The sequence below is a fragment of the Lycorma delicatula genome, chromosome 4 (assembly GCF_047948215.1).
Source record: "Lycorma delicatula isolate Av1 chromosome 4, ASM4794821v1, whole genome shotgun sequence".
Lineage (NCBI taxonomy): Eukaryota > Metazoa > Arthropoda > Insecta > Hemiptera > Fulgoridae > Lycorma > Lycorma delicatula.
Genome location: NC_134458.1, coordinates 138,739,841 through 138,767,550, shown reverse-complemented (window position 1 = coordinate 138,767,550; position 27,710 = coordinate 138,739,841). Strand labels below are relative to the sequence as shown.

The following is a 27,710-nucleotide window of genomic DNA, read 5'->3' as shown; positions in this document are numbered from 1 at the left end:
AAAGTGGGATCTAGAATAGTAGGTATGGACACGATGGCAAGGTTTTATATGTATAATAAACCAGCACTAAATTAACCAAAAATTCTCAGAATAAAAAAAGGAGGTAAATGTTAATTTTTTTGCTTTATGTCATAAGTCGGTGTTATGTACTATCGAACAAAAATTTTCTTAATAGCATGTCTCATTACCTGAATACGCATGTTTATAGGCCGAGACGTAGCGCTGTCTGTAGTTCTACGTGTACTTCATAAGTTCGAATATAGACATGTTTTGCTACTAGTATAACAAAAAATGATACTTTTCCGTTATAATAAACTTGTTTACTTTAATAATGTTTGTTCAAGACTTAAACGTTTTGTACCAACCACATTTCGACTATTACATCAATACAGTACGATTTTCGCACTTTCTTCAGGTAATGTATTCTTAACTAAAATTGTCAAACATGGTATTGGAATGCAATTATTTATTTTTGGGAAAAATGATAAACATAACCAAGAGGAAAATGCTCTCCAGAGATTCCTAACCTGTAAGTTAAACATCATACTTGCTATAAATTTACATACAGCTCACTAAAACTTTGACAGATGTAGTAGCGCCTCTGTTGTTCAACGTTCGAACTATTTTAAGAATTTTCATTCTTTCTTGAGGTATTGTACGATATTTGTTTACTATAACTTCATTAGTTTTGACAAAAAGGATGCTGTAAATATCTTAAACATTCTGAAATAATTTAATTTGTATTCGTTATTGTTGTTTAATTCCAAATTTGTAGTTCATGAATATTCCCCCTCCAAAAATATGACCAACGGTAATAGTAATTATAATGAAACACCTTATTTGACAAAAATGTAAATAAGATACCCCCAATATTATCTTTAGTTTTCTGGAAACCGCTGTCGCTTATTAAAAAGAGTTAATTAAAAATGATGTATTCATTCTCGGCTTTATGTAATAATATGTTTTTATATATTATTATCTTATTTAGAGCAGACAGTATTGAATAATTTATAAGTAGTGTTTGAAATACCCCAAATACTGAAATCACTGGATTTTGTATCTTGCTATTTTAAAGAAAAATCAATGCTCTGTCATGTAAGTATTTGACTTCTATCTATTGTTTTTGAGATTAGTACCATAAATTTTGTTCTGTGAAGGATAATGAAATAAAAAAGGTTTGTAGAAGGGACCATCCATTCAATTACAGAGGGATTCTACCTGTAATTGTATTTTGTAAGTCTTTTCTTGCCTGACCGATATTTTGTTATAAAATTAATTAAATTTACTGTGAGTCTATTAAACCTGCAAGACAACATATGGTTTTTAAAACAATATAACAACTTGCTCGTAAATACTACATGAAAATTTAGTTCCATATTCTGTTCAGAGTTATTCTTTACTTCATTGTCAGTAAAGTTGCTTGTTTTTTTTTTTGCTAGTGGTGATTGGAATAAAATATTAATTTTAATTATTATTTTTGTATTATTTAAATATAAAAAATTTTAATTGTTTTTAACGTAAAATATTTAAAATGACCTAAAATGTATTTTGTTCTAGGATTTGGTAAATGTGGTGTTGCAGTGATAAGAGTATCAGGATCAAAAACTAATGATGTTGCTATAAAAATAGCAGGATTAAAAGAACCTCCAGAACCAAGAAAAGTTCTTTTACGACGATTCAGAGATCCTGATACAAAAGAAACTCTTGACCATGGATTGTTTCTATATTTTGCTGGTAAATTTTATGAATTGTTTAAATTCAAGGTAAGATTTTATCTATGAAATTGTTGTAATTGGTATCAGTTTTCTGCAATAAAAAATGAGAAATAGATTTTGTAGAAATTTATTGAGGTTAACTCTTCTTCTTCTAAGCTTAACAAAATAATAAATTAAGTTAATCCTTATGAGAGAAAAGGTATCAGTGTATTTATAACAAAAGGTTACAGTTTAAGACAATTCTTTAATGAATTCTGTTTCCTTTGAGATTGAAATACTAACTGAATTACAAGATGTATTCTCACTGTAAGATTAATTTTAGGTGTCATAACCATGAATGATTGTAAGTGGCTTAGGTCCTGTTTTTTAAAAGTATTTTTCAATTTTTAATTTTTGATTCCGCAAAGTTTGAAAATGTGTTGGTTTTTTATTAAATGTATTTGTAAATTTAAGTTATATGAAGAACATTCTAACTTTTCAGTTTGCATTATTTATTTCTGTGCTGTTTTTTATAATAGTAATTATGAAAATTAGCACAGTTAAAAGTGAATAGTTGGAGACATCTGTTCATTATTTTTCCATTCTATTTTGTAATATTAACTATGAAAATACTTTTCATCTTTAGTCTTCAACTATGCTCATTATTTGACAAAGTCTATTTTGTACTTTCTGTTGACCCTGTTGTATAGTAATTTTCTAAAAATTTCACTGGAAATGGTTACGTAAGCTTACAAATGATTGCTAGAAATCCATAATTTAGTGTTCATCTTGTTTTTTGAAGAAGCTGTTTTAACTTTGTTTGCTATGTTTACATTCAACCAAAACAACCAACAGAATTGAATACAAAGTTATTCCACCAGTAATTCTCATAGGCTTCTCATACTCTTCATGTAATTTGAAAATTACATTCTGAAAGGTCAGAAGAATGTTTAAAAAACAGAGCAGCTTCACTTTTTGTAAATCAAAAGTGAAAAGATGAAATGTTTTCCATAAAACAAACAATATTTTACTCCCTACTTTCTTTTTGAAACCTTTAAAAAAAAAAAAAAAAAATAGCCAAAAAAGTGAAATGAGAAGGAAAAAGTTGAAAAGTAGGTAAAAAAACAGGCCCCTGAAATAGTACAAAAGTCATTTGTAAAAGTAGTTATTCACTTTTAAGATGACACCTTCACTCTATTCATTACAAAGAATTGCTGTTTATTGCCTTTCATCTGGAAGGTTCTGCATTTAAATTCCAGTGTGGTCTAGCATTTTTCACATGCTACAAAATTTTCTCATCTATTTTAGAAAGAGCAACTGTAATTAGGCAGTCAGCATATAGTTGTAAAGACTAAATGAAATAAAAGTAAATATACCATCTTTATTCAATAGTTGAATAAGGAGACAGTTTTTGAAAATGATATACCTCATAATGTTTTGTAATCTCAATTTTACTGATTTAATAGGACCACAAAGTTTCACTGGGGAAGATTGTTGTGAATTACAAGTACATGGTGGATCAGCAGTTGTGTCAGCCATATTATCAGCACTTGGCAAGGTGCCTGGTTGTAGACCAGCAGAACCAGGTATAAAAACCTATATACACTTATGCCAAATGTTTATTTTACTTTAGTATTTGTCTGCTTTTAGATTTTTATTATACAGTAGCTGGGAGTGTTTTAATTACAGGAGTAAAATTTCTTTTCATCTACTATAAACCTGAAAAGTGAAAGAAAAATTAATTGTATCTATTTTTTCAATCAGCCTATCCAATCTCTGATAAATTTACTTTCAACTGTAGCATGCACTGGTCAGCATTACTGTCAAGAGTAGTATATTCTAGTGTGAATCAAATGAAAAATGTATTCATTAGAATAAATGTATAACTAAGATTGTAAATAATGGTGCTTGCCCCTCCACTTTCTGTATTAGAAATAAATTTATTAGGTGATGATTTAAAACTTAATAACTTATTTTATGGTTTGATTTTTAAAAAATCAAAAAAGATCTGATAGCTGGATTTTTAAAGTTTTAAAAATAATCTTTTTTGACTATGCTAGGAAAATGGTTAGTAATTGAAAATCTGTTGGTCCAGACATTTCAGTTAAACAAGTATTATGAGAAAGAAAGAATTTGTAAGAAATTTTATTAGGAAATACACTTTAACATTTTTTATTGGATTCTACATGTGTGTAAAGTTAAGTCGTTCATAAAGGATTAAAATTTATAAATTAAACAAAATTGGACAAATCCACAGAAAATTGATTGGGAAATAAAATATTATCTCTCTTGATTAAAAAAGTGTAACTGAAATTATGTGATTAGATTACAAACTATGCAAAGTCTACACTTAACTCAGAAAAAGTGAAAAGGCCTTTTAAGCATGATCTTATCAGTTCATACTTAGATAATGATATTAAAAAAAAACCAAATGTATTATAATAATCAATAAAAACCACTCATGAATACAGCAAAGTAGAAAGATTATTAATTTACACAATAACTATGCATATAGTAAACAATTTTTAAATAATACACACTCTATTTTATTGATTTTAAGATTAGTTTTAATAAATTAAAAATGTATTGTTTTTTGATGGAGGAATTTGTTTGGTCTATAGACCATCTTCTTTTTGATTTCTGATATTAATTTATATATAAAAAAAGTAATGTCTTAATAACTAATGTAAATAAAAGAAAAACTGTTTGATGAGATTGGGTTACCCCATTTCTTCTTTTTTTCATTAGATATTAATATTTTGGCTAATGAAGATGTTAAGGATTGAAAGATGTGTTCTACCACTGATGAGTTTTATCTTACAATTCTGTTATAGAATTTATTTATTAATAATAGCATACAAAATAATATAAAACTGAAACTTTTATCAGTATACTACTCTGAACACATAGTTTTCTTTAAGTTTAAAGAATTGTTTTACTATTAAGTTTAATAATTTAAAAAATTGTGTATTTCAACCATATTGCTGCTTCATTTGTGGTTTTGCTCTTTATACTGTTTTGGAACAGTGCTTTCATCATAATCAGCAAGGGCTAACTGATATGTATATATATATATTTTTTTTTTAAAAGATAAATAAATAATTTTTTTTAAATATAAATTTAAAGATATATTTTCTCAAACTGTGAATAGTTCTAAAAGGTACAAACATCACACTGTCCCAGCTTATAGTGTTTGTTAATTCAATAATCTTATTTCTTATGTTATTAGTGTTTCTGGTTGTACAATTAGTAATGGAGTTTGATACTTCTTAAATGAATGCTGTCAGTATAATATTGTCTTTTATATTGTACCACAAAGTGATTTTGCAGGATATTCATTCAGAATAATATCTATTTAAAGGTAATTTATCTTTAACTGAAAAAAAAGATTTTGTTTTATGTTATTCAGCTCTTTGTTAAATAAAGTAGTTCAAAATTATATTAATATAGTTTTTACAAAAAAAAACTACAGTAAAATTTTTAATGATACATGAGATTATTTCTTTAAATAATAATTATAACTTACAGGTGAATTTACAAAGAGAGCATTTTATGCTGGCAAGTTTGATTTAACAGAAGTTGAGGGTCTTGCTGATTTAATTAGTGCTGAGACTGAAGCACAGAGACGGCAGGCTTTATTACAAATGGAAGGAGTACTTCATTATCAATATACTAGTTGGAGGAATATGTTATTACAAGTAAATAATTTATTGTTACCATAAATTTGAAAATTGTTTATTTTTTTCATTCATTGTATGGAGTGATGTTCAGAGATAAATTGATGAACAGATTTATATTTTTGAAATATATATATATTTTAATATATTAAATTTAATTATATTTTAAAATGTATTTTAATTATATATTTAATAATATATATATTTTTGAAATTACAGAATTATGTCATTATGCGTTCAGTTGTTATGGCCATTTTCAGTAATATTGGGATTTCTGCTTTTCACTGAAGCACAAACTAATATTATTGCTGGTGGTAGTTTAAAACCTGATATTAACCAATACCACACTATTAATGTTTTTGTTGTGACTGGGTAAATTCATTTTTAAGAAATGGATTATTTCTTAATTTTCTGATGTATATTTTTTATGCCATGGTATAAATGAATACCGGTTTGTGTGTGTGTGTGTGTGTGTTTGCATGCAGCTCTGTATATATGGGCCACGTAAATTGAACAGGAAAACAAATTCTTTAAGAAGTGATTGAATGCAAAAAAATTATAAAAAACACTAGAAAATTAGTTTATTATTTAGTTGAAAAATAAAAAATATATATATTTCAACTATAAAAAATAGATATTTTATATAATTGTAGTTTGCTAATCAAAACATTCTGTAGAAAAATTTGTTGAAAATGATGACTATGATAAAATAATATTATTTAAAATAATATATGGTGGCCTCTTCTTGCTCCAAAGTTATTACAGTTCATATTATATACTTAAAATAATTGGCTGAAAACCTATTCCATTTACAGTTCTTCTCACTCCCAACCTCCTTGTTTTTCTCTTTACTTTCCTACAGCAGGTAAAATATGTGCTTAAAACCTATTTCTAGTCTGTCCAGCCATTCTACAGGATGGATCAAGCTGATTTTTCTTTATTCTGCTCGGAATGGCCTGCAGATATGTCATCAAGCATCGACAGATCTTCAAAGTGATTTTTTTTGTGAGTAATAACCTCTGAAAGTTTTCCAGTTAAGTAATAAATGAGAATATTTTTAGGAATTCTCAGGGGAGACTCAAGATTGGAGTCTGATGACACTTGATGACATATATATCTATTGGTCAGTTCGAGCAGAATAAAAAAAGATCACTGCAATCCATCCAATAGAACACCAATAGTCTGGAAATTGGTATTCAGCCCACTGTTTACTTCCTTATATGAACTAAAGGAAGTATTGTGATTGTGAAAAATTTCAATTTTCATATTTCAATGGAAATATACATTTTGACTTGTTTTGGAGTGACGTCTGTACGTACATATATATGTATCTCACATAACTCAAAAACGATTAGCCATAGGATGTTGAAATTTTGGATTTAGGACTGTTGTAATATCTAGTTGTGGACCTTCCCTTTTGATTGCATTTTGATTCCCGTTTGAACCAAAAGTGTCCAAAAAAGCCCAAAATTAAAAAAAAATTGAATTTTGTAATTTTTCTTAACTGCAATAATAAGCCCTCATTGAGAACTTTTCAACTATGTATCATAAGTGGTACTTATTTTCATTGGTTTCAGAGTTATAGCCAAATAAAATTTTAATTAATGAAATATTTGTTTCTTATAAGGGGAAGGCACATTGGTTCAAATCAGACTTCATCTCCTTTTTTTTACCTTTTTTTTTTTTAATTTAAATATATTGATTTATTAATAATTATTAACCTCTGATTGTAAAAAAAAAAAATTCTAAAATAAATAATATTCAATAATAACAATAAAAAAAAAAAAAAAATGAAAAAATATCAGAAATATTAATGAAATCAAATTTTATGCACTTTTCATTTTATAAAAATGTGTATATGTATTTTAATAGGTGTACAAGTAAGCCATGAAGTGTTCACATTTGATTTGGTGAAACATCTGATTATTCAATTTTGTTTTCATTTTGTTTATGATTACATCATAATTTAAAAAAATATAGTATTAGATAGCTATAAGATATATTTATTTAAAGAGTAATAAAGGGACTTTTACTCTATTCTAATATTTTAGCAATTGTGTAACTGTCTACTTTATTAAAGAATTGGAGGATCGTATCTCACTTTCAAATTAAATGCGTTTAAGTGAAGTGCAGCAAAAAATGTATATATGTAATTTAATAGGTGTACAAAGAAGTCATGTGGTGACCACATCAGATTTTTTTATATAAAAGGTATTATATAAAATAATACTATATTTGACAAAAAAAAATATATATATAAAAAAGTATCTTTCATAAATATGACATAGCATGATGCAGCGCTTATAATTTTTTATGGCAAAATGTACACAAAACACTATCCTTTGTTGATTTAAACTTCTTTCCATAAATTATTTTCTCATTGTTAAGTCAGCCAAAACACCAACCAAATTGAAATAAAATCTCAATTTGGGATATAAAATGATAGCATTAAAAACATTTTAAAACATTATTTCATCAGTGTTGTTGAAAAAAAAAAACTTTATGACATACAAAATTTGATTTTTATGTACAAAAGAGAAATATTTTTAGAAAAAAATATTTTAGAAATGGTAGCCTGTATTAAATTTAACATTATCTATAGTCTATTAAAGAAGTGTTTACTAACATGGGCTTTTAATAACATTCTGTCAACCAGCCAAAGGTTCCTTATCAAATACCACATCTGATTTAGATTCCTTTCTTTTATTTTTATTAGAATGTTAAACTGGTAAGGAAACATCAAATATGTAAGGAAAGAAATAGAAAGCAAGAAAGAAGGAACATTTAAGAAAATTGCTCTTAACAATTTACGTTTAAAATAACAAAAAAAAAATTACTTCAGGATATGTACTATATGTATGGGCAACTAAATAATTCTTTGAAACCATGTAGTTATGGTAATTAACTGGAATGCATTGTAATATTTAATATTAAATAATACTAATTTTAATGGGTATTGAGTAAGGTAGTTTACTGTGTATCTTATTCTTGATTGTTCCAAATTCCACTGGAATGTTTCTGAGGGTAGTATCCTGGAAATTTAATGGTGAAAGTTAAGCATTAAATACCAGTGGTCTAAGCAAAATTTAATAAATTGGCTTCCATAAAATACCAAGATTAAATGATGTTTGGTGTAGTTATTTACATGTTGTGCTATTAACAGTAACTAATGACTATAACAATCAAAGGCATTAAATATATATGTAAATTTAAAAAAATAAAAAGAATAACATTAATTTCTTATTTCAGTGTCTTGCACACATTGAAGCATTTATAGATTTCAGTGAAGAAGAAAACATAGAGGATAATGTATTAGATCAAGTGAACACAATACTTACAGATTTAACTCTTTTAATCAAGGTACTGTTATGCAACGTATTGATTAACATTAATTTAATTAAATTTAAATATTTTTTACTCTTTGTTTAAATATTGTGTCTTGTTTGTTCATAGATTCAGTTGGAAATAATAAAAAAACTAGATAATTGTTTTAAAATATGGTGTGTAATTTCTTCTATGTGTAGATGTTTAATAAATTATACATCTAAAAAAGGTAAAAAAAAAAATCTTGAAATTATGTTTAATGTGTTTATGAATTTCTATTTATTCAGACTGTGGTTATATTTATTAACTGATGAATAATAAAATGAAATTTAATTCAATAGATGATTGAATAATAATAAATTTTAAATCTGCTTGTTTACAGAATTGATTGTTTTTGTATTGTTTACAAAATAAACTTTCACCAACAGAATTTCTAATAACAATGATATTAGAATCTCAACTTAACCAGGGTTTGTAATCTAAACAGGGTGCATTATTTTTTACAATTATATTGGTTCTTGGTAATAAATCTACCAGTTATGCTTTTAATTGAAATAAGAACTTATTTCTTTAAAATATCTCTGGTTATTGTGTTTATAAATATATGATTGTAATTGTATGTATAAATACTTCTTTAATCTGAAACACTTGAATGGGATAATTTTTAATGCACTCTATAAAGATAACTTTCAGATTAAGCCTTAATTAAAATTAAGATTCAGCCTTAATTGTCAGTAGAAAATTATAGAATGTAGTATTGTTAAGAGCAATGTAATGATTATTCAGTTACAATTTATATTTGCCCATGGCAGTTGATAATGGAAATTATTTAAAACAAAAACTTTTCAAATGACTAACTGAACAAAACTTAATATTTTTTAATAACATATTCTAAAATATTTTTTGTCACTCTAGTGGCTATCTTCAATGACTCGCTATCACTGAAAATAAAAAAATTAAGAAATACAATTATTTAATAATTTACATAAAATGTTTGTTGTCTCTTTTTGTTAAATGAAATCACTGAAGACTCAGAACAGTTTAGATTTAAGAGATTAGAAATGTATTAATTAAATCTAATTTAGTTTTTTGTTTAAAAAATTATTTTTCATGTAAAATTATTAGATAAATCATATTAATTAAATTTGGTTTAGTTCAATGTTTCAAAATGTATAGTTTTAAATAAACTAACATTGTCACCCTATTTTACAATCCTGTTTCATTCTCATTAATGTCAATGTGTAAAAGTTATATTTATTAAATTATAATATTATTATTATTATCTTTTATGACTGCATAGGATCACTTTAGTCAGTCCATTATCCAAGTCTCTTCGATGGGACTGTTTGGGCCTTATGGTTCTCCCAGTACTTTTTCATACTTTCTGATCTTTGTGCCCTTTCTAGTGTTGAAGCTGTTCATGTTGTGAGTTTTTTCTTGCGAGTGTGAAGTGAATGTTTTTGTTCTTGATTTTCTTGTTTAATTTTATCTTATCTGTAGTGTACTTCTAGTAGTGTCTTGTAAGGTCAATTTCTTTCACATCCTCTCTTGTTTCTCTGATCCATCTGCATCCTGTCTTTGTGTTTTATGAGTTAAGATTGTACTGTACTAGCTGTTTCAAAAGTCTTGAATCTTGCATACTCATTATATGTCCAAAGAATCTTAGTTTCCTCTTATGCATGGTATCAGTGACAGGTTCTAACTCTTTGTACATGACTTTGTTGGGTACAATTCACCACTGCCCATCTTTCTGGTACTTTTTATTGATACAGGTTCTTCCGATTCGTCTTTTTTGATTTTCTGGATTCTGTCTGTCTGTCAGTTGATTGTTCATTTAGGTAGAATAGTGTTTCTGCTGCATAAGTGGATTCAGATTTTATAACTGTGTTGTAGTGTCTTATTTTTGCGACTGTTGTTGATAGGCATTTTTGTATTGTATCAGGTTAATTTTTGAGCTTTAGCTAGTTTGTTTCTTGTTATTTGGATCGAGGTATTTTCATTTAGGTAATTATTATTTCTCCGAAGTATTAAATTGGGTTACTATTTTGATTTTATTACCATTTATGTTTACTTCTTTTAATTTTGTTGGTTTTTGGGTCATAATTTCTGTCTTTTCAACTTATATTCTGAGGCCAGTTTTATTTGCAATGTTTTGAAGTTCTAATATATGTGATATAGGTTCATCAATGTCATTTGCTAGCAATGTCAAGTCTGCAAGACCCGGACTGTTTGTTTTGAGTTTTCAGCCTATTTTTACTTTTGGGGGGGATTTTTTGAGCCATTCCCTCTTTACCATTTCTAGAGCACAGTTGAATAATAGCGGTGATAGCCCATCACCTTGGTACAATCCTGTTTTGATCTCAAATGGTTCCGAGAGCTTGTCTCTGAATTTTACCTTTGACTTAGTGTTTGTGGGGTCAGTTTTATCATGTTTATTAATTTGGTATGTAGTCTGAGATGTCTTAGAATTTTTAGTAGGGGTTCTCTGTGGATGCAGTGATAAGCTTTCTTGAAATCTACAAATGTTATCACCTTGTCTGTGTTTCTTTTCCTGTAGTAATCCATTATTAGCTGAGACTCACAATCTAGTCTGGACAGCTCCTCCGGGGTCTGAAACCTCCCTGGTATTCTCCTAGTTCTTTCTCAAGTGTTGGATGGATCCTGTTGAGGATGATTCTTGAAAGAATTTTGTATGTTGTGTCTAGGAGTGAGATTCCCCTGTAATTGTTAGTGTCTGCTTTGTTCCTTTTTTTTGTGTAGTGGATGAATGCAGGCTGTCGTCCAGTGTTCTGATAGTTCTTCTTTAATCCACATGTTGACAAGCTGTTGATGGACAATTTTTGCTGATCTTCCTGCATGTTTCCAGATCTGTACAAAAGTCTGATCTTCTCTCGCTGCTTTGTAATTTTTCTCATCCAGTGCTTGGTAGACTTTTTTTATTACGGGAGGGTTGATGTTTTCTGATGATGCTGTTATTGGGTGTTGCAATTGAAGTTTAGGAGTCTGTTGGTTCTTCGCTATTTAGGAGTTTGTTGAAATACTTAGCTAGGATTTCTGCATTGTCTTTATTGTTATGGTTTACCATTTGCCAGTTTACCATTTTCATTCCTTATTAGTAGGTTTGGAGGTTTGTATTTTTGGAGCTGAATTTTTAAGGTTTTTGTAGTGATCTCTTGACTATTTTTTATTGATTTCTTCTTCTGTTGACTTCAGTATGTCTTTATGGTGTTGTCTTTTATTCTCCTTAGGGTTCGGGTGGTTTATTTTCTTTGTTTTACTAGATTTTGAAAGGATGTTTCTGATTTTTGGAAATGATAAAATAGCTGCCATGCTTTGATGTTTTTTCCTCACTATTTTGTCACATTCATTGTTCCACCATTGATGTTTTTTTGGGATTTTGTTGGGGTTAATTCTTTTGCAGTTTGTTTAAGGTTGTTGACTAGATCTTAAAGTTTATCCGTGATTGTTATTTTTTTGGTTGCTTTTTGGTAATTTTTATTCTTGATTAGTTGGGTAGAGTCCATTTTGCTTTTAGTTTTAGGAGCTTGGTTTTATTGCTTTCTTTGGGGAGTAGATTTAATTTTAATTTTGAGTACATAGTGGTCTGAGCCTGTCTCTACTCCTCGGAGTAGAGTAGTACTGCCACAGTGTAGATTTATTTTTACTAAAATCACTTTGTGGTTAGAATTTCTACATAAATGAATGTCAGAGTGTCGTAGATGCTTGCCTTCCAGTTGGTGATACCTGGTCATACTAGTAGTATTTTAGTGCAAATGTCCCTTGTTACTACCTCCTGGTCACACTGTTGTTGGTTCTAATTAATTTTGGTCTAGTGATTCAGAAATATAATAAGCAACATGAATAAGGGATTTGATACCTTTGAGCTTCAGATCAACAAAATTGGACTAGATACAGAGAGATTTCTGCCACATCACGCAAAACAGTTAATTAAAAAAGTGTCCTTCAAAGGTTTTTTTCTTCAGTAATTTGACTGGTTTGATGCAGCTCTCCAAGATTCCCCATATAGTGCCAGTTGTTTCATTTCGGAATACCCCCTACACTCTACATCCCTAACAATTTGTTTAACATATTCCAAATGTTGCCTGCCTGCACAAGTTTTCCCTTCTACCTGGCCCTCCAATATTAAAGCGACTATTTCAGGATGCCTTAATATGTGGCCTATAAGTCTGTCTCTTCTTTTAAGTATATTTTCACAAATGCTTCTTTCTTCATCAATTTTCTGCAACACCTCTTCATTTGTCACTTTATCCACTCATCTGAATTTTTAACATTCTCCTATAGCACCACATTTCAAAAACTTCTAAGGTTTTCTTCTCAGGTACTCCTTCAACTTCAGAAACCTAGCAGATTCATCTTTAGCAAACCTAGCAGGTTTGTCTTCAGTTGAAACTGCTCTTTGGCATTTTATATTGCTTCTACTTCATCCATCTTTAGTAATTCTACTTCCCAAATAACAAAATTCTTCTATCTCCATAATTTTTTCTCTTCCTATTTTTACATTCAATACTTTCAAAGGTTTTCAATCATAAATATTTTGTTGGTATTACTCAGAATCCAATAGTGTTTGGTCATTATGCATGATCATTTAGACTGAAGTATGATGTTATTACTTCATAAAGGTGTTTTTTGTTTGTTTGTGGATTTTTCTTTACTTGTGAATTAATTTATGGTTTAAGTAATTAATATTCCATTGTAAAGGCTTCTGAATAGACAATATATTAACTTATGTGAAGATAGGTTTAAACGTTTGCTACAAAGTTTTCATCTGACATAGGAAATCTAATTTATTTTAGTTTTAATTTTAAAATTATTATAGTCTCTTAAAAAATTTATGTTCTAGAAACATTTAAATGACGGAAGGAGGGGTGAGAAAACAAGAAATGGAGTCAAGACAGCAATTGTTGGTGCACCAAATGTAGGCAAAAGCAGTCTATTTAATATGCTGTGTAAGTCATACTTTTTCTCCATCAAAGTACTTCTCAACTGTGGATAATTCCACTACTTCTGTCTTACATTTACCTTAGTAGCTGTAAGAAAACTGATATTATTACCTGATGTTCAAACTCAGGAGTCTTGTAGACTTTTTTACTGCGTGGTTAGAATTAACTTTAAGTTTCAAGTCATGAAATTAGTTACAAAAGATCTTATAATTATCAGGGAAGTGCAAGATGGTAGAGTATTCCAATCTATACTGATGGGTAGATTACCCTTTTATATCATCAACTCTTTCTTCTTTTCATAGATCCTTTACTCTCCATTATTGATTTTGAGGATACAGGTTTGACCTCCTCCATATGCTGAGGATACTGAAACCTTGAAAATAGCTTATGTGTCCTCCTGTGCACCATTTGAATTGTCTGGTAAGGGGGCTGCCTGTGGAGCAACTAATGAGACTAATTTCTGCTTCATAGTATAATAATCCTGATGGTGAAGCACCTTTTAGGTAGAGCTAGGTCTCCTGATCCCTCAAAAATAATTGAATCAATGGGACATTTTTATTTTATTAGTTAACTGTTTAAAAAAAAATATTTTTATGATGACTGCATCTTGCTTTAATAGACACTAAAATGAAAAAAAATGTTTTAGAACAAATGATATGTATTGTATAGATTTAAATATTAACAAAAAGAAGTAATTGTGTTTTTTTTTTATTAGGTCAGCAGCAAGCAGCTATAGTAAGTTCTATACCAGGCACAACCCGAGATATTGTCAGAATGTCATTAGATATTGGTGGCTATCCAATTACTCTGTTTGATACAGCAGGTCTCAGAAATAAAACTGAAGATATTATTGAACAAGAAGGTATAACAAGAGCACGCACAACTGCTGTAGATGCAGATCTCATATTAATTATAATAGATGCATATCAATATATATGGTACAAATCAAATAAATGGTGGAAATATGATAATGATGATTTCCTAGATGATTTTAAGGAATTTATAATAAGTTATATAAATACATTAAATTTGAGTAGTCTATTAGAATCTTGCCAAAATGTAAAATCCGAGTTATCTTTTATTTTAAATAATGGTAAGGATAGACAAATAACAGACAATGAAGATAATCGTCATTGTGTAATTATATTTAATAAAACTGATACTTTAGATAACACTGATGAGATTATTGAAATTTGTGAAAAATACAAAAACAGTGTAGTTAATATATCTTGCAAAACAGAAAGTGGATTTGAAAAACTTCTAAGTCTTCTGTCATACAAACTGAAGATAATGTAAGTATACTTTTATTCATAACAATATTTAATAATAACCAAAATCATAATCTTTTTATTAATAGAAATAGATTTTATCTCATACTTGGGTAATATTACTTTAAAACAGATTACAATATTGAATTGAGTAGAGACTTTGTGTAAGGTAGATGTGATGTTGGCTGCTCCGCTATTTTTGCTTTTCTGACTGGGATTTTATAGTTATTTTTTTGGTATGTGAATTGGGGGAACTGTTGGTAAAAGTGTATTGGATGTGTTATAAAAGTTTCAGTGATTTTGGTTAATGGGCAAATATTTTATTTGAGTTTTTCTGTGATAGACCTATTGCTAATAGCAATAAGGTCTATAGTTGCTCATTCTCGAGCCATACTATTTTCAACAGGACGGACAGTTGTTTACTGCAGAAGAGGAGTTTGAAAATTTCTGAAGTTTTTCTGGTGAGTATATTATTCTAAGTCACATGGTAGTAAGGGGAAACCTTTATCCCAATATAACTTCCTACCCATTTCATTTTCAACCAAACCCCTTGGGATCTTTATTGATCTGGACCCCCCTCCCATCAAACTTTTTGACCTCATTTTTGTGGTTATACATTTTACCGACCCCCTGACCCCTCCTAATTTTATTGTGTGGGTACTTTGTGGATGCGGAAATTGGCCCTGAATCCATTTTTTGCATTTTCAAGAAGATTGGACTAGCTGTTTGACCATGGAGAGACGAAGATCACTGCCACTTGCAGGGACATTGGAGGCTGGAGGTTCTAAGCAACAAACGACTGCAAAACCTAAGAAAGGTCCGGGTAAAAGACTGAGGCAATTATCTTCAGAGGAAGAAGACCTGTAGGTGGGTACTGTGGTGGAATTAACGTTTCATCTGGGACTTCTTGTCTTCAGCTTGAAACTGAACACGGGGGCTGGGTTAACGAAGTACATAACTCACCATGAAAAGAGCTGACAAGGATATACAAGGGTTATTCATCTGCTTACCCAGAAGTCACCACCGTTATATATGGTAACACAGGCTATCCAGACTGAGGGATTGTCTAGGGAACACATGATACAAGATCAGTTGAAGAATGAGTTGTCTGATGAAGAACTGAATGTGCTATTAGAAAGAAGATAGCCTGGAGGAATAATATTGAAAATCACTGAAGTTAACGATCCTCCTGAGGAGGGAGATACAGTCTATTTTTGTGACCTCTCTAGTCAGATGGACTCATGTGACCATTCAGCGTGAGGTGTCGTGGGCGTAATACCAGGTGATCACCTGGTAAGTTAAGAACGAAGCGACTATTATGGAGAGGGAAGATTCCCAAAATCAGACAAGGCTTCCCGACAATGGGGACTCCAGTTGGGAAATGTAGTACAGGTGTTGGTTATAATGCCACGATAAAGCTAGCCAAACGTAAGTGTTGGAAAGATCTGTGTCAGGATATTGACAAGGATCTATGGGGTCGAGGTTATCAATTGGTAATGGGCAAATTGGGACGACGGCTACCAGTGACTGCTGAAGAACAAGTACGAGACTCTATGAAGACACTATTCCCCAAGCATGAAGATCTGATCAGAGAAGAGATTATTGCTTAGGATATATCCCTGTTTACAATGCTCGAATTAATTGCGGCGGGTAAAAATTGAAGCTAAAAAAGAGCCCAGGGCCAGATGTCATACCTGTAGAGATAGTCAGAATGTTGATGGAGAAGGCTCCAGTTACCCTCCTCGGAGTTATGAATAACATGTTGACAGGTGAACATATTCCGAAGTCGTAGAAACTGTTGTGGTTAATTTTAATAAAAAAACCAGCAGTTTGTGAAGGTGCTGTTTCTTACAGGCTGATTTGTTTGACAAACAATCTGTGCAAGTTGTTGGAAAGGTTACTTGAGGCGAGGTTATGAGGATATATCGAAGACACAGGGGGCTTTAGCCCTAGCCAATACAGCTTTCCACCTGGGAAGTCTGACAGACACAGTGAAAGAGGTGATGGTTATCGTAGATACTGCTGCAGCAGGAACTTGGAGGACGCACAACATTCCTGTGGTTATATTAATAGATGTTAATAACGCATTTAATTCCCTTGGTTGGGAAGCTATTTTTGAGTATTGAAAGAGAGAAAAATACCTGATTATATATGAAGAATGATTCAGAGGTACCTCCAAGGGAAGAAATTGGTTTACCATATGGGCCGTGGTGATCTGAAGTTCACAATCTTGAGTAGTGTCCCTCAGGGCTTGGTTTTGGGCCCGACTCTCTGGAACCTCATCTTTGACGAGGTTCTAGGTTGGCTTATCCAGGTGGGGTAAAACCCATGGCTTTTGTGGATGACCTGGCATTAGTGGTTACTGCGAGGAAAGAAGAGGATGTGACATCAGCCACAAATGTGGCATTGAATATGGTATGCAAATGGATGAAAATGAATGGTCTTAGTATATCTTATAACAAAACAGTAATGATACCGATGACAGGAAGGAGAAGAATCGGAGATATTTCTATTAGAAGTGAAGAAGGCCTCATTCAATTTGTAAAAAATGTTAAGTATCTTGGAATGTGGTTAGACCACCGAAGATCATTTACTCACCATGTTACGGAGACCTGCACGAAGGCAGAAAAAATTACCAAAAGCCTGAGTGTGTTATTAAATGACTGGACCAAGAGCATCAATTAGTCGATTATACTAACATGTGATAAACTTGGTATTACTATATGGTATAACAGTATGGCATAAGGTGCTGAAATTGATAGAAATCGGCGGCATATGGAAGGGGTCCAATGGAAAATTGCCTTGAAGGTAGCATCAGCATACTCCTTCGTGTCCACCAAGGCTCTATTGGTGGTTGCTGGGGTCCCCCAGTACAACAGATGGCAAGAGCAAGAATAAAAGTTTCTGAGGGGATAAATAGAGAAGACGTTAATCGAGAGCTTATAGAATGGTAAAACAGGTGGAGGACCTCCAAGAAAGGGGACTGGACTCGTCAGCTTATAGGCGAGATCAGACCGTGGCTTGGGAGGGGATTTGGTGAGCTCAGTTTCTGGCTCACCCAGTTCCTGATCGGTCATGGTTCATTCAGGGCATATTTGTTTAGAAGGAATAGGGCAGATAGCCCAATTTGTCTCTATTGCTACCAACGGGAAGCAGCGCAACACATTTTCTTTGAATGTTATATATGAAATGAAATGAATTCGTTCATTCACTGTGGTGACACAGGTTCGATTGATCCAGATAATGTAGTCCAGATGATGTTAACTGATGCATATAAATTTTTGGCTGTGTACAAATTCATTACCGGGGTATTAAAACAAAAGGAATAGAGTAGTGAAGGGTGGATAGCCCCAGTCGTGAGGGCCAGCATGCTTAGGTGTGTCGGTTTCAATAAGGAGCTGGGGACTCCAGGGGTCCATTAGGTTGGATATATAACACGTCAAAATAGAAGATTGAAGATTGTGAATCGAGACATGTATTATTAGAGATAATAGAGAAAGGTGATAATAAAGTAGACCAGGTTAAGTTCAAATAAAAGAAGATAACGGTGATAAAGTAAAACACTTTGAGACCCAAGACAGGCACTACTAGAAGACACAAATTGATGTAACAAAAGACCTGAGACAATTGGTGAAGAATTGACCGGAGAGCAAAGAGGAAAAGACAGCCCTTTGTGGTGTCATCGTTCATCTGCACTTGAGCAGATGGGTGATGGTGATGAAGCACGGGGACTCTTGATCCCCTGAGTTCAAAGGCAACCTCGGGGTTGAGCTTAACTGCTGATCCGACCCTGGGTGGGGAGGAATGGTGAAATAGTTTTAGTCAGTAGGGTATGAGCACACATAGGCTCTTATGAAAACATCTAGTCAAACCCGTGTGAGTCCAACACCCCCACTTGGGGGTACATAAAAAAAAAAAAAATAATTATGAGATGATTATCCAATAAATATTTTTTAATAATCTTATTTTTACTCTTAACCCTGACATGATAAATATTAATTTTTAATAAATAAAAAAAAAATTATAAATAAAAGCATGTCAAACCCTTGCTCAGAATCAAACCTGATACCAGATGATCGAGAAATCAGCATTAAACCATTGTATGAACATAAGGTTAATTATTTATTATTTTAAGGGGTCCTGGTAAAGATGGTGAACTATGTCCCTTACAATCTGATGGTTGCATAATACTTGGAATATTTTGGAGAGTAGAATATCATCCAAAAAAATTAATGAGTGAAGTAAAAACAAAATGGCTGAAGCTAAACGTAACTCAGGTTTTTTTTAATAAATTTAGTTAAAGTTTTATAAATAAGGTTAAAAAGAAAATCTTGCTGAAGATTGACAGAATCGTAAGGGATGGTAATACTAGGGAACAGAGGATTAGAAAATACAGGGAATTTGATTACATGTGTGTCCATCCTAAAATAGAACATAATGCAAGAGAAAGAAAAATGAGATGTGGGGAGAGCAGAAGAGAAAATAAACTGTTTTAAATGCAAGTTTTGAGTAGAAATATAATGCAATTTTTATTAGAGGTTAAAAATGTATTAACAAAACACTAAAATAAAATATCTTTAAGAGGAAAAAAGATGAATAAGCAAGAAATTTGGTGAAAACAGGAGAAAAGAGAAACACCAAAAGTATTGATTATGATCTATGAATAGATCGTAATTTACTGTATTTTATTTGTGTAAGTTTTTAATACTGAATGAGATATGAATGTTTTATATGTCTATATTCAGTTTTGTATTTATTTTTTTTTATAATTAATAATATTTAGTTTATTTTATATAGGTGAATTGCTTATTATTTTATGTTATTATTATTTATGTTTTATTAATTTGTATTGATTGAATTCTGATGACAATAGCAAATGTATTTAATGTAAAATTTATAATTTTACAAATTTTACTAGTATTAAAGGTAGATTAGCAAATAAATAGTTTTTTGTCTTTTTTTATATGATTAATTAATTATATAAAAGCTCAAAGCTTATGTGTATTGTGAAATTTTTAAATGATGATGTGCTTAAATGATGTGAAATTTTATAGAGTATGAAAATTGCCAGGCCTGAGACCATGGTTCATATCAAATGAAATCTTTCAATTGAAAGGCTAAAATATTAACACTCAACATAAAAGTTGGAGAGTAGTAAAATTTTATTTAATTTAATATGTTTTCTGCAAATCAATGAAGTTTAATCATGTTTAGCACAATTTTACTGCATGTTGATATCTATTTGTGGTTTTTGTCAGAATAACAATTTAATCACTTGAAATTTATTAAAATTTGAGAAAAATTCTTTTTTTTATTCATTTAAACTGACATGAAATAATCACAACTGAATGAAAAGAATTTTTTTTTTTTTTTTTTTTTTTGTAAAATAAATGTAATTTTAATACCATGAATAAATTTTATGTTTATACTCAATATATAGTGAAAGTTATAAAATATAAAAGGTTAGTATGCAAACTTCCAACTAAAGCATATCTTGTAGAGTTTCTTTGGGTAATTCTAAAAAGTTTCATATTGAGAATACAGGAATGTGCAGTGGTGATCATTCACTCTCTCTATAGTAATTTCTGGAAGAAAGAAATTTTGCTATAGCATACATTTAATTGTCAATAAAAATATCTGAAAATTTGTAATGTGAGTGGGATAGGCATCTGCAGCCTGATGGGCTTGAAGTTATCTTCTGGGTGAGATTGTTTTTCTTGTGTGGTATTATTATTTCCTAAGTAGACCATTATTTCTCTCCTTTCACAAGTTTCTTAATCATTGAACCCTTTCTTTTTTGTGTAGGTCAGACCCCTGAAAGTTTTATGTTAAGATTGTGAGATTTCACCATAAATACATAAGCTGTTTGGTGTAATCTGGTGGAAGGTAGCAGTATATGACCTGTGGCAACTCTCCTTCCTATTGAATGGTTGTAAAATTACTAGTAAGCAAATCCTATCAAATAAAATTATGCTTCAAAAAGAAAAAAAATGTAATATTAAAGGCAGATAGACATAATTAACTACTGCTTCGAAATATGTAATTTAGGTGTATTATATTATTACTTCATAACTATCTAATCATAATTTTAAACTGGTTAATTTCAGATGTGGAAGTGCAACAAAGGAAAATCCAGCTTTAAGTCAAGAAAGACATAGATATCATTTATTAGCATGTTTATCATCATTAGAAAGGTACTTAAAAACATCTGAGAATGAAAAATTGTATCAAATAGATATTATGGCACAACATATAAGAAAAGGTGCTAATGAATTAGGCAAAGTTACTGGAAGTATTTCAGCAGAAGATGTATTAGATGTAGTATTTAAACAATTTTGTATTGGTAAATAAATTTAGTTGATAAAAACAAAGTAGTTTTTTTTTAATCCATATGATAGTTGATAGTGAAAATTAAACTAATATTTAATGACAAGTAGAAAGAAACATGCATTCAGTTTCTTGTTTTATGATGTTGATACTGCTGTTTGTTACAAGAGTTTTTTTTCAAGGTCCAATCGGTTGCGAAATAAAAACCTGGGCAAAAATCGGATGAACCTTTGTGCATATGTGTTTCGCAGCATCATCTCTAGTATGGCCTTCAATCACACCGCATCACTTCGTTTAGTTCTGAACACACAGCTAACATTTAAACATGTCTACAACAATAGCATCTCCTGCCAAGTGTGAAGTGCGTACGGTAATTCGATTTCTTTAGGCTGAGGGGTCTAATGCAGCTGAATTTCATAGACGAATAAGTAAATGTACGGTGAAACTTCAATGAATGACAGCAAAGTGCGAAAATGGTGCAGGAACTTTAAAGCAGGACGTACAGATGTTCATGATGCAGGTGGTCATGGAAGGAAGTGAGTGTCAACCGATGATCTCATTGAGCGAGTGGATGAGACAATTCGAGAAAATCATCGGTTCACAATTTCTGTATTGAGTAATTCGTTTCCTGAAGTTTCAAGGTCAGCTCTCTACACCATTGTGAGTGAGAGACTTCAGTACTGCAAACTGTGTGTGAGATGGATTCCCAAGATACTGTCCGACCTTCACAAAACAATGAGAATGGACGCCTCCCTAACGTTTCTCCAGCGCTACCACAATGAAGGAGAAGATTTTTTGAACAAAATTATCACAGGGGACAAGACATGGGTCCATTTCGAAACTGAAGAAACAAAAAAACAATCCAAACAGTGGATGCATTCTCATTCTCCCAGTAAACCAAAGAAGTTCAAGTACACTTTCTCCAACAGAAAGTGTATGGGTACTGTGTTCTGGGACCGGAATGGAGTTCTGTTGGTGGAATTCATGGAACTTGGCACGACCATCACTGCAGCCTCATACTGCGTGACTCTTCAATGTCTACGAAGGGCAATTCAGAATAAGTGGAGAAGAATGTTGTCATCAGGCATTGTCTTTCTCCATGACAATGCTCGGCCACACACTGAAGCTGTAACAAAGAAGCTCTTGCAGCGTTTTTGTTGGGAAGTGTTTGGTTACCCATCATACAGTCCAGACTTGGCTCCATCTGATTTTCACCTCTTTGCTCACATGAAACGCTGGCTAGGAGGACAACATTTTGGCACAGACATCAAGCTGCAGACCAGCGTAGAAAAATTGCTGAAAACACAGGCAGCTCCATTCTATGATGAGGGTATTGGAAAGTTGGTACCATGCTACAACAAATGTCTAAATTGGAGTGGCGACTATGTAGAGAAATAGCGTAACTATGTAAGTACTTGTTACAAATAAAAAATTTTTTATTTTCACTGTTGTTTTAATTTCTTGATCGATTGGACCTTGAAAAAAAATAACCCTTGTATCTTTGGAATCAACTGATGTTATTGCTGAGTAATAACATCATGAGTTAGAAAGATGACTGTATTAAGATGTGGTTGAAAAATGTATTAGATTTAAATTGTATAATCTATTTGTTCTTGTTTATTTGGCTTTTCATAATTTTCATTGTTTTCAATTTTTTTTTTGTGCATGTATGTTGAAAATGTAGGTTTTTGTTGGTGTTAATGTTTGTGGCTCTATGATTTGTTTGTATGAGGTGGTTAGTAAACAGCTGACTGCATGCTATTATGGACTGCTTTTATGTGTTCTTTGTATTTTTCTTTAAATTGTGTCCTGTTTGTCTGAAGTAGAACACTGTGCAGTGCAGTTTTATTTAGTCTAGGGGAATTGTTATTTATTGATAATTGTTTTCTATTAGTGATTACCTTTGTTTTTTATTTTTGTTCAAAAAACTCCAAAGGTTGTATCTAATTTTATTAAGTTTATATATTATTTTTTCAAAGTACTTATTTATATATGTCAGTGTGATGTATTCTTTGTTTTCTTTATAATATGAGTGCGGAGATGGGTAGGGATAGAGCCGTCTATGATTTTTCTACTTTGTTCATTGTGAATTATTGAAATGTATGCTTTAATAGAAAATTCCACGAGTTGTGAGGTGCATTCAGTGATTAGGTTTTTACTAGCAAAAACCAATTGAAATTCATTGGCAACTTTGTGAGGTGTATGGAGATGGAATATTGAGTGATTGTGGAGTGAGACAGTGGTGCATTCAGTTTAAAAATGGCCGTACCAATGTTCATGATCAGGATCCCAGTGGTTTGCCTAGCCTTGTGACTAACTGATGATAAAAATCAACGATAAAATTTGTGAAAATCGCCGCATTATGATTACATAACTCTCACTTCACTTCCCCCAAATTTCAAAAACTTTAATGCATGAAATTGTATTGGTGAAGCTTGGTTATCACAAGTTTTGTACAAGATAAGTGCCAAAAATCTAAGGCAGCAGATTTCTACAGAGAAGGAATTGAAAAGCTTGTGCATCGTTATGATAAGTGCCTCAATTTAAATGACAACTACATAGAAAAATAGTTTAAAATTGTCCATTTAAAATTTATATAATAAAATTTCTTTTTTTATTTGGTTGGCTTTTTATTTCAAAACATAAGTTACTTTCTGGACACTCCTTGTAGTTTGTATTGTTAGAACTAGGAACAGGATTCTCTCACTGAGATTAAATTGCAAAAATGTTAAATATAATAGTTACTATAAAAGATAAATGAAAAGTGTGAAATTTATCTTTATTCAATGTAAAATATAGAAAATGTTTTTCAAAAAAGTTACACTGGTGTACAAGTGTTTTGTTACGAAGATAATTTAGACTTGTTTTAATATAATTTTTGATGCCAAGTCCAAATATGACATCAAATCTTACTGGCTTCATTTTTTTTGTAATTAGCACTCATAAAAAATTAAAATTGTTAAAATGACTTATTTTTTCTATTAAGACTTAAGATTTATTATGACCAGTGTTTTTTTTTTATCAGTAATGAAATATGAATATCTGAAGATATTTATAAATGGCTGAGTGGAATAAATTGGAAGCAGTACCTTACATCATTAAGCAATATATTACATCATAAATGACGTCAACTTACTGTGACTCATTCCTTCTAGGAAAAATAAGTTTACCACAAATATGATTTAATTAATAGCCTTTATTAATGATATAATTGATACAAACATCTCAATTAATATTTTTAACTATGGAGTAACCCAGACCAAAAGATCAGTTTTGGTTTGGGTTTCATATGAATAACATCAGTTTGGTCGTTTGTTCTAGTCCTACTTTTTGTGATGGCAGAAAGTTATTGTTTTTGTTGTGCTTCATACATTTTTTTTTGCATTTTAGTAGTTTATTTAAAAATGTTTCATAGTTGTATAAATCATACTAACAATTTTTGCTATTGGTGTGGTGAACTTTTAAATCTCAAAAAAGAAATATTACTCCATCAGTAAAAAATCACATGAACTCTAATTTGGGTGTAATTTAGATAAGGACAGTTTTTAGATAAGGACAGGCTTTTCATATCTGCTATAATTCTTTTATAACTTTACTAAGCAGCTGACTAAGTGGGAAGCTTCAGCATATGTATTTTGTTGTTTCTGTGGTATGAATAGAGCTCTAGGACCACTGGTCAAAACTACTATTTTTATTTTGCAAAAATCAAAGGCATCACAAGAAATCTGTGATGCCTTACATATTACATATTCTAGTCTTTTTTCAGCTTTCCTGTAAAGAGTTACATGTTCCAGTTCAACAGGAACACAGAGTTTAGAAGAAAATATTGATGATGAAGAAAGCTATGGTTATTAAGAAAGTAATGAAGTAGAAGAGGACCCAGATTTCCAAGGTGAGAGCACTGAATTTCTCACAAAATTACTTAAGTAGAACTTAATGATCTAGTTCTTGATCTTAAACTGTTCAAAATGCAGTCAAAATTACTGGCTTCAATATTAAAAGCCTGGAACCTCCTTGAAAGTGGCTCTAAAATATGTTTTTAAAGAAACACATTAATTTCTTCTAAATAAATATGTTTAGTGATGGGGACTTGGAATAACACTATGTTTAACCACTCAGTTGTGGTTACTTATTGAAGGAAAACAAATTTGATTTAGTTTTATTTTTTTTAATTTTTATTCCATTGCATATGGGTAAGGAATCAATTTCAACATTAAATTGGCCAGAAAACATCAATTTGTTCCAAAAATTATAAAAAAATTATAAAATCCAAATTAGAAACAGTTTTTAATATTGGTTTACTAATTACATTCAGAAATATAAACTCTCAAAATATCTAGCATGTCAGTTCTGTTATAACCTTTGCATGCTATTTTAATCCTCTTCCAAAAATAAAAAAAAGTATTTAAAAGATTATAGAAAATATAGGTTGTGATAAAAATTAATGGTCCAAGAGATTTTAAGTAATTACTACAACTTTGAAGTAGTTCAGAATTACACTTCAGCATTCAGAAATGAGATATAACTACATATGAGTATTATGTGGTTTTAAGTTTCTTTTCTTTATGTTTAATTTACATGTCAAAATAGTCATAAAAATATTATCTTTATACAAAAAGGTAAAATGTATAAAATTATCAATATAATTAATTTATTATTATTAAAAAAAAAATTTTGTTAAAAAGAAAATAAAAAAATGTTTCATTTTTTAAAAATAATACAAAAAACAATACCAAAAAATAATAAAAATAAGATGAAATATTAAATCTTGTCTATCTTTGAATACTGTTATTTTTTATCCCAAGTGCAAAAAGAAAACCATTAAAGAGAAAAAGAAATAATTAGAAGGCTATAATAAATGTTTAATGGATCAGTAGAATTTTAACTAGTTACTAATGAAATTTGGCCCAATTGTTTCTGAAAGAGTATTTAGAAAAGGTAATGAAAAATTATTCTGATTAACAGTTCCTAACACCTTAATAATTACAGACACTGATAAGCTAGAAAATTAAAACCTTACAGGTATGTTAGGAAATAATTACAGCTATAAAGCAATTTTTTTTAGACACTTTTAAGGCTGAAAATGATTATGAAATACCCTTACTTTGGCAAAGAAATTCCCAAAGCGGAATCTATTATTTGGAAAGGGGAGAAGATAGTATTTTGATTAGTAACGTGTAAGGAGTTAAATTAAATCTTTTTCTGAGACGAGAAGAATTGATAACTTGAAACTTGAAACCTTGCTGGTATTTTAGATGCTGGAACTGTTTCTAAGTGCTTTTTCTCCTACTCGCTACAAATTGATGAAAATTTGTACAAACTTATCTGTTATAGTTAAACAAGAATGACGTTATTACCATAAAGCAATTTTCCCCTTTTCTAAATATAATAAAGTTGAAATTTGGCATATTTGATTTGAAGAGTTCTAATATAAAGTAAGACACAATTATTTTTATTAATAAGCCCAAAAAGGTTAAATTAAAAATGGGGTTCTGAGGTAGAAAGAGCTAGAAAACTTGAAGCTAGTACTGATAATCCTTTTTTATTAAAAGCTACTGCTAAGAAGGAATTTTTTGCTTATCCATCCCTGAGTGTAAGATGAGAAAAAAGGTAAAATAAACATTTGCATGCAATAAGCGTAGAGAATATCACAATAATGAGCGAAGTTGAACAAGAAATACATTATAGAAACATATTATAATGATTTTTACAATAGTAGCTTACGTGAAGTTAATTTGTAAGCTTCCTAAACTCAACAGCAACAAAGAATGAATGTGTGGTAGACGGAGCCAGTGTAGGAAAGGAAGTAGAAGAGGATTGACAAATGAAGTAGGAGTTAGGTATCCGTGTGAGATTATTTAGAATACAATTCGAAACAGGAAAATGAGAAGCAAGAGACATTTAAACAAAGTTAGGAAAACAATTTTTTCCTCATTTCTACTGGATATTTTAAAAATATTGAACAGAAAATAAAACTTCAGAACAGGTGCTTATCGCAAAATTACATGAAAATATGGGATTTTCTATCTTTAAAATTATTAAACTGGAATAAGCGGTTTTGTATTTCCAATTTAGTTTATATTCCCAAAGAATTGGAAATATTAAAAAAATATTATTTTTAGTGAAGAATAAAAATTTAATATTAGATACATATTTATACAATCTGTACAGAGATTGAATTTTTAATTATTTTGACTCTAAAAATTGCAAATTGATTAACAGATTTACAGTGGATTTCATATACTCAAAAAGGGCAAAGAAAAACATGATCACAACCTTAAAAGATTATTTAATTTTTTTCAAAGAACGGGTATCTCAATTAGTCTTCATTCGCAAAGCAGAAAATGGTTTTATACATGTATGTATGTATGTATGTATGTATGCATCATGTTTTCTCAGAATTCAGGACTCGCTGGTCCAATTATTTTAACACTATATTTATTGAATTTTGAGAATGGT

At 30.5% G+C, this 27,710-nt stretch overlaps 1 protein-coding gene across 1 annotated transcript; it reads left to right on the top strand.

Annotated features, from left to right (window-relative positions):
• The first annotated feature begins 166 nt into the window (after positions 1-166).
• On the top strand, positions 167-21,295 carry LOC142323905 (5-taurinomethyluridine-[tRNA] synthase subunit GTPB3, mitochondrial). The gene is made up of 8 exons (XM_075364245.1): positions 167-415; positions 1,558-1,734; positions 3,161-3,280; positions 5,223-5,392; positions 8,621-8,731; positions 13,557-13,662; positions 14,372-14,948; positions 21,032-21,295. Exons 1-8 carry the CDS (start codon positions 292-294, stop codon positions 21,273-21,275), a joined length of 1,629 nt encoding a protein of 542 aa, XP_075220360.1. The 5' UTR covers positions 167-291; the 3' UTR covers positions 21,276-21,295.
• Positions 21,296-27,710: the final 6,415 nt, after the last annotated feature.

Coding starts and splice junctions, on each gene's coding strand:
- LOC142323905 (XM_075364245.1), top strand. CDS start 292: ATGATACTTTTCCGTTATAATAAACTTGTTTACTTTAATAATGTTTGT. Junction 3,281..5,222: donor TTGTAGACCAGCAGAACCAG/GTATAAAAACCT, acceptor TATAACTTACAG/GTGAATTTACAAAGAGAGCA. Junction 5,393..8,620: donor GGAGGAATATGTTATTACAA/GTAAATAATTTA, acceptor TTCTTATTTCAG/TGTCTTGCACACATTGAAGC.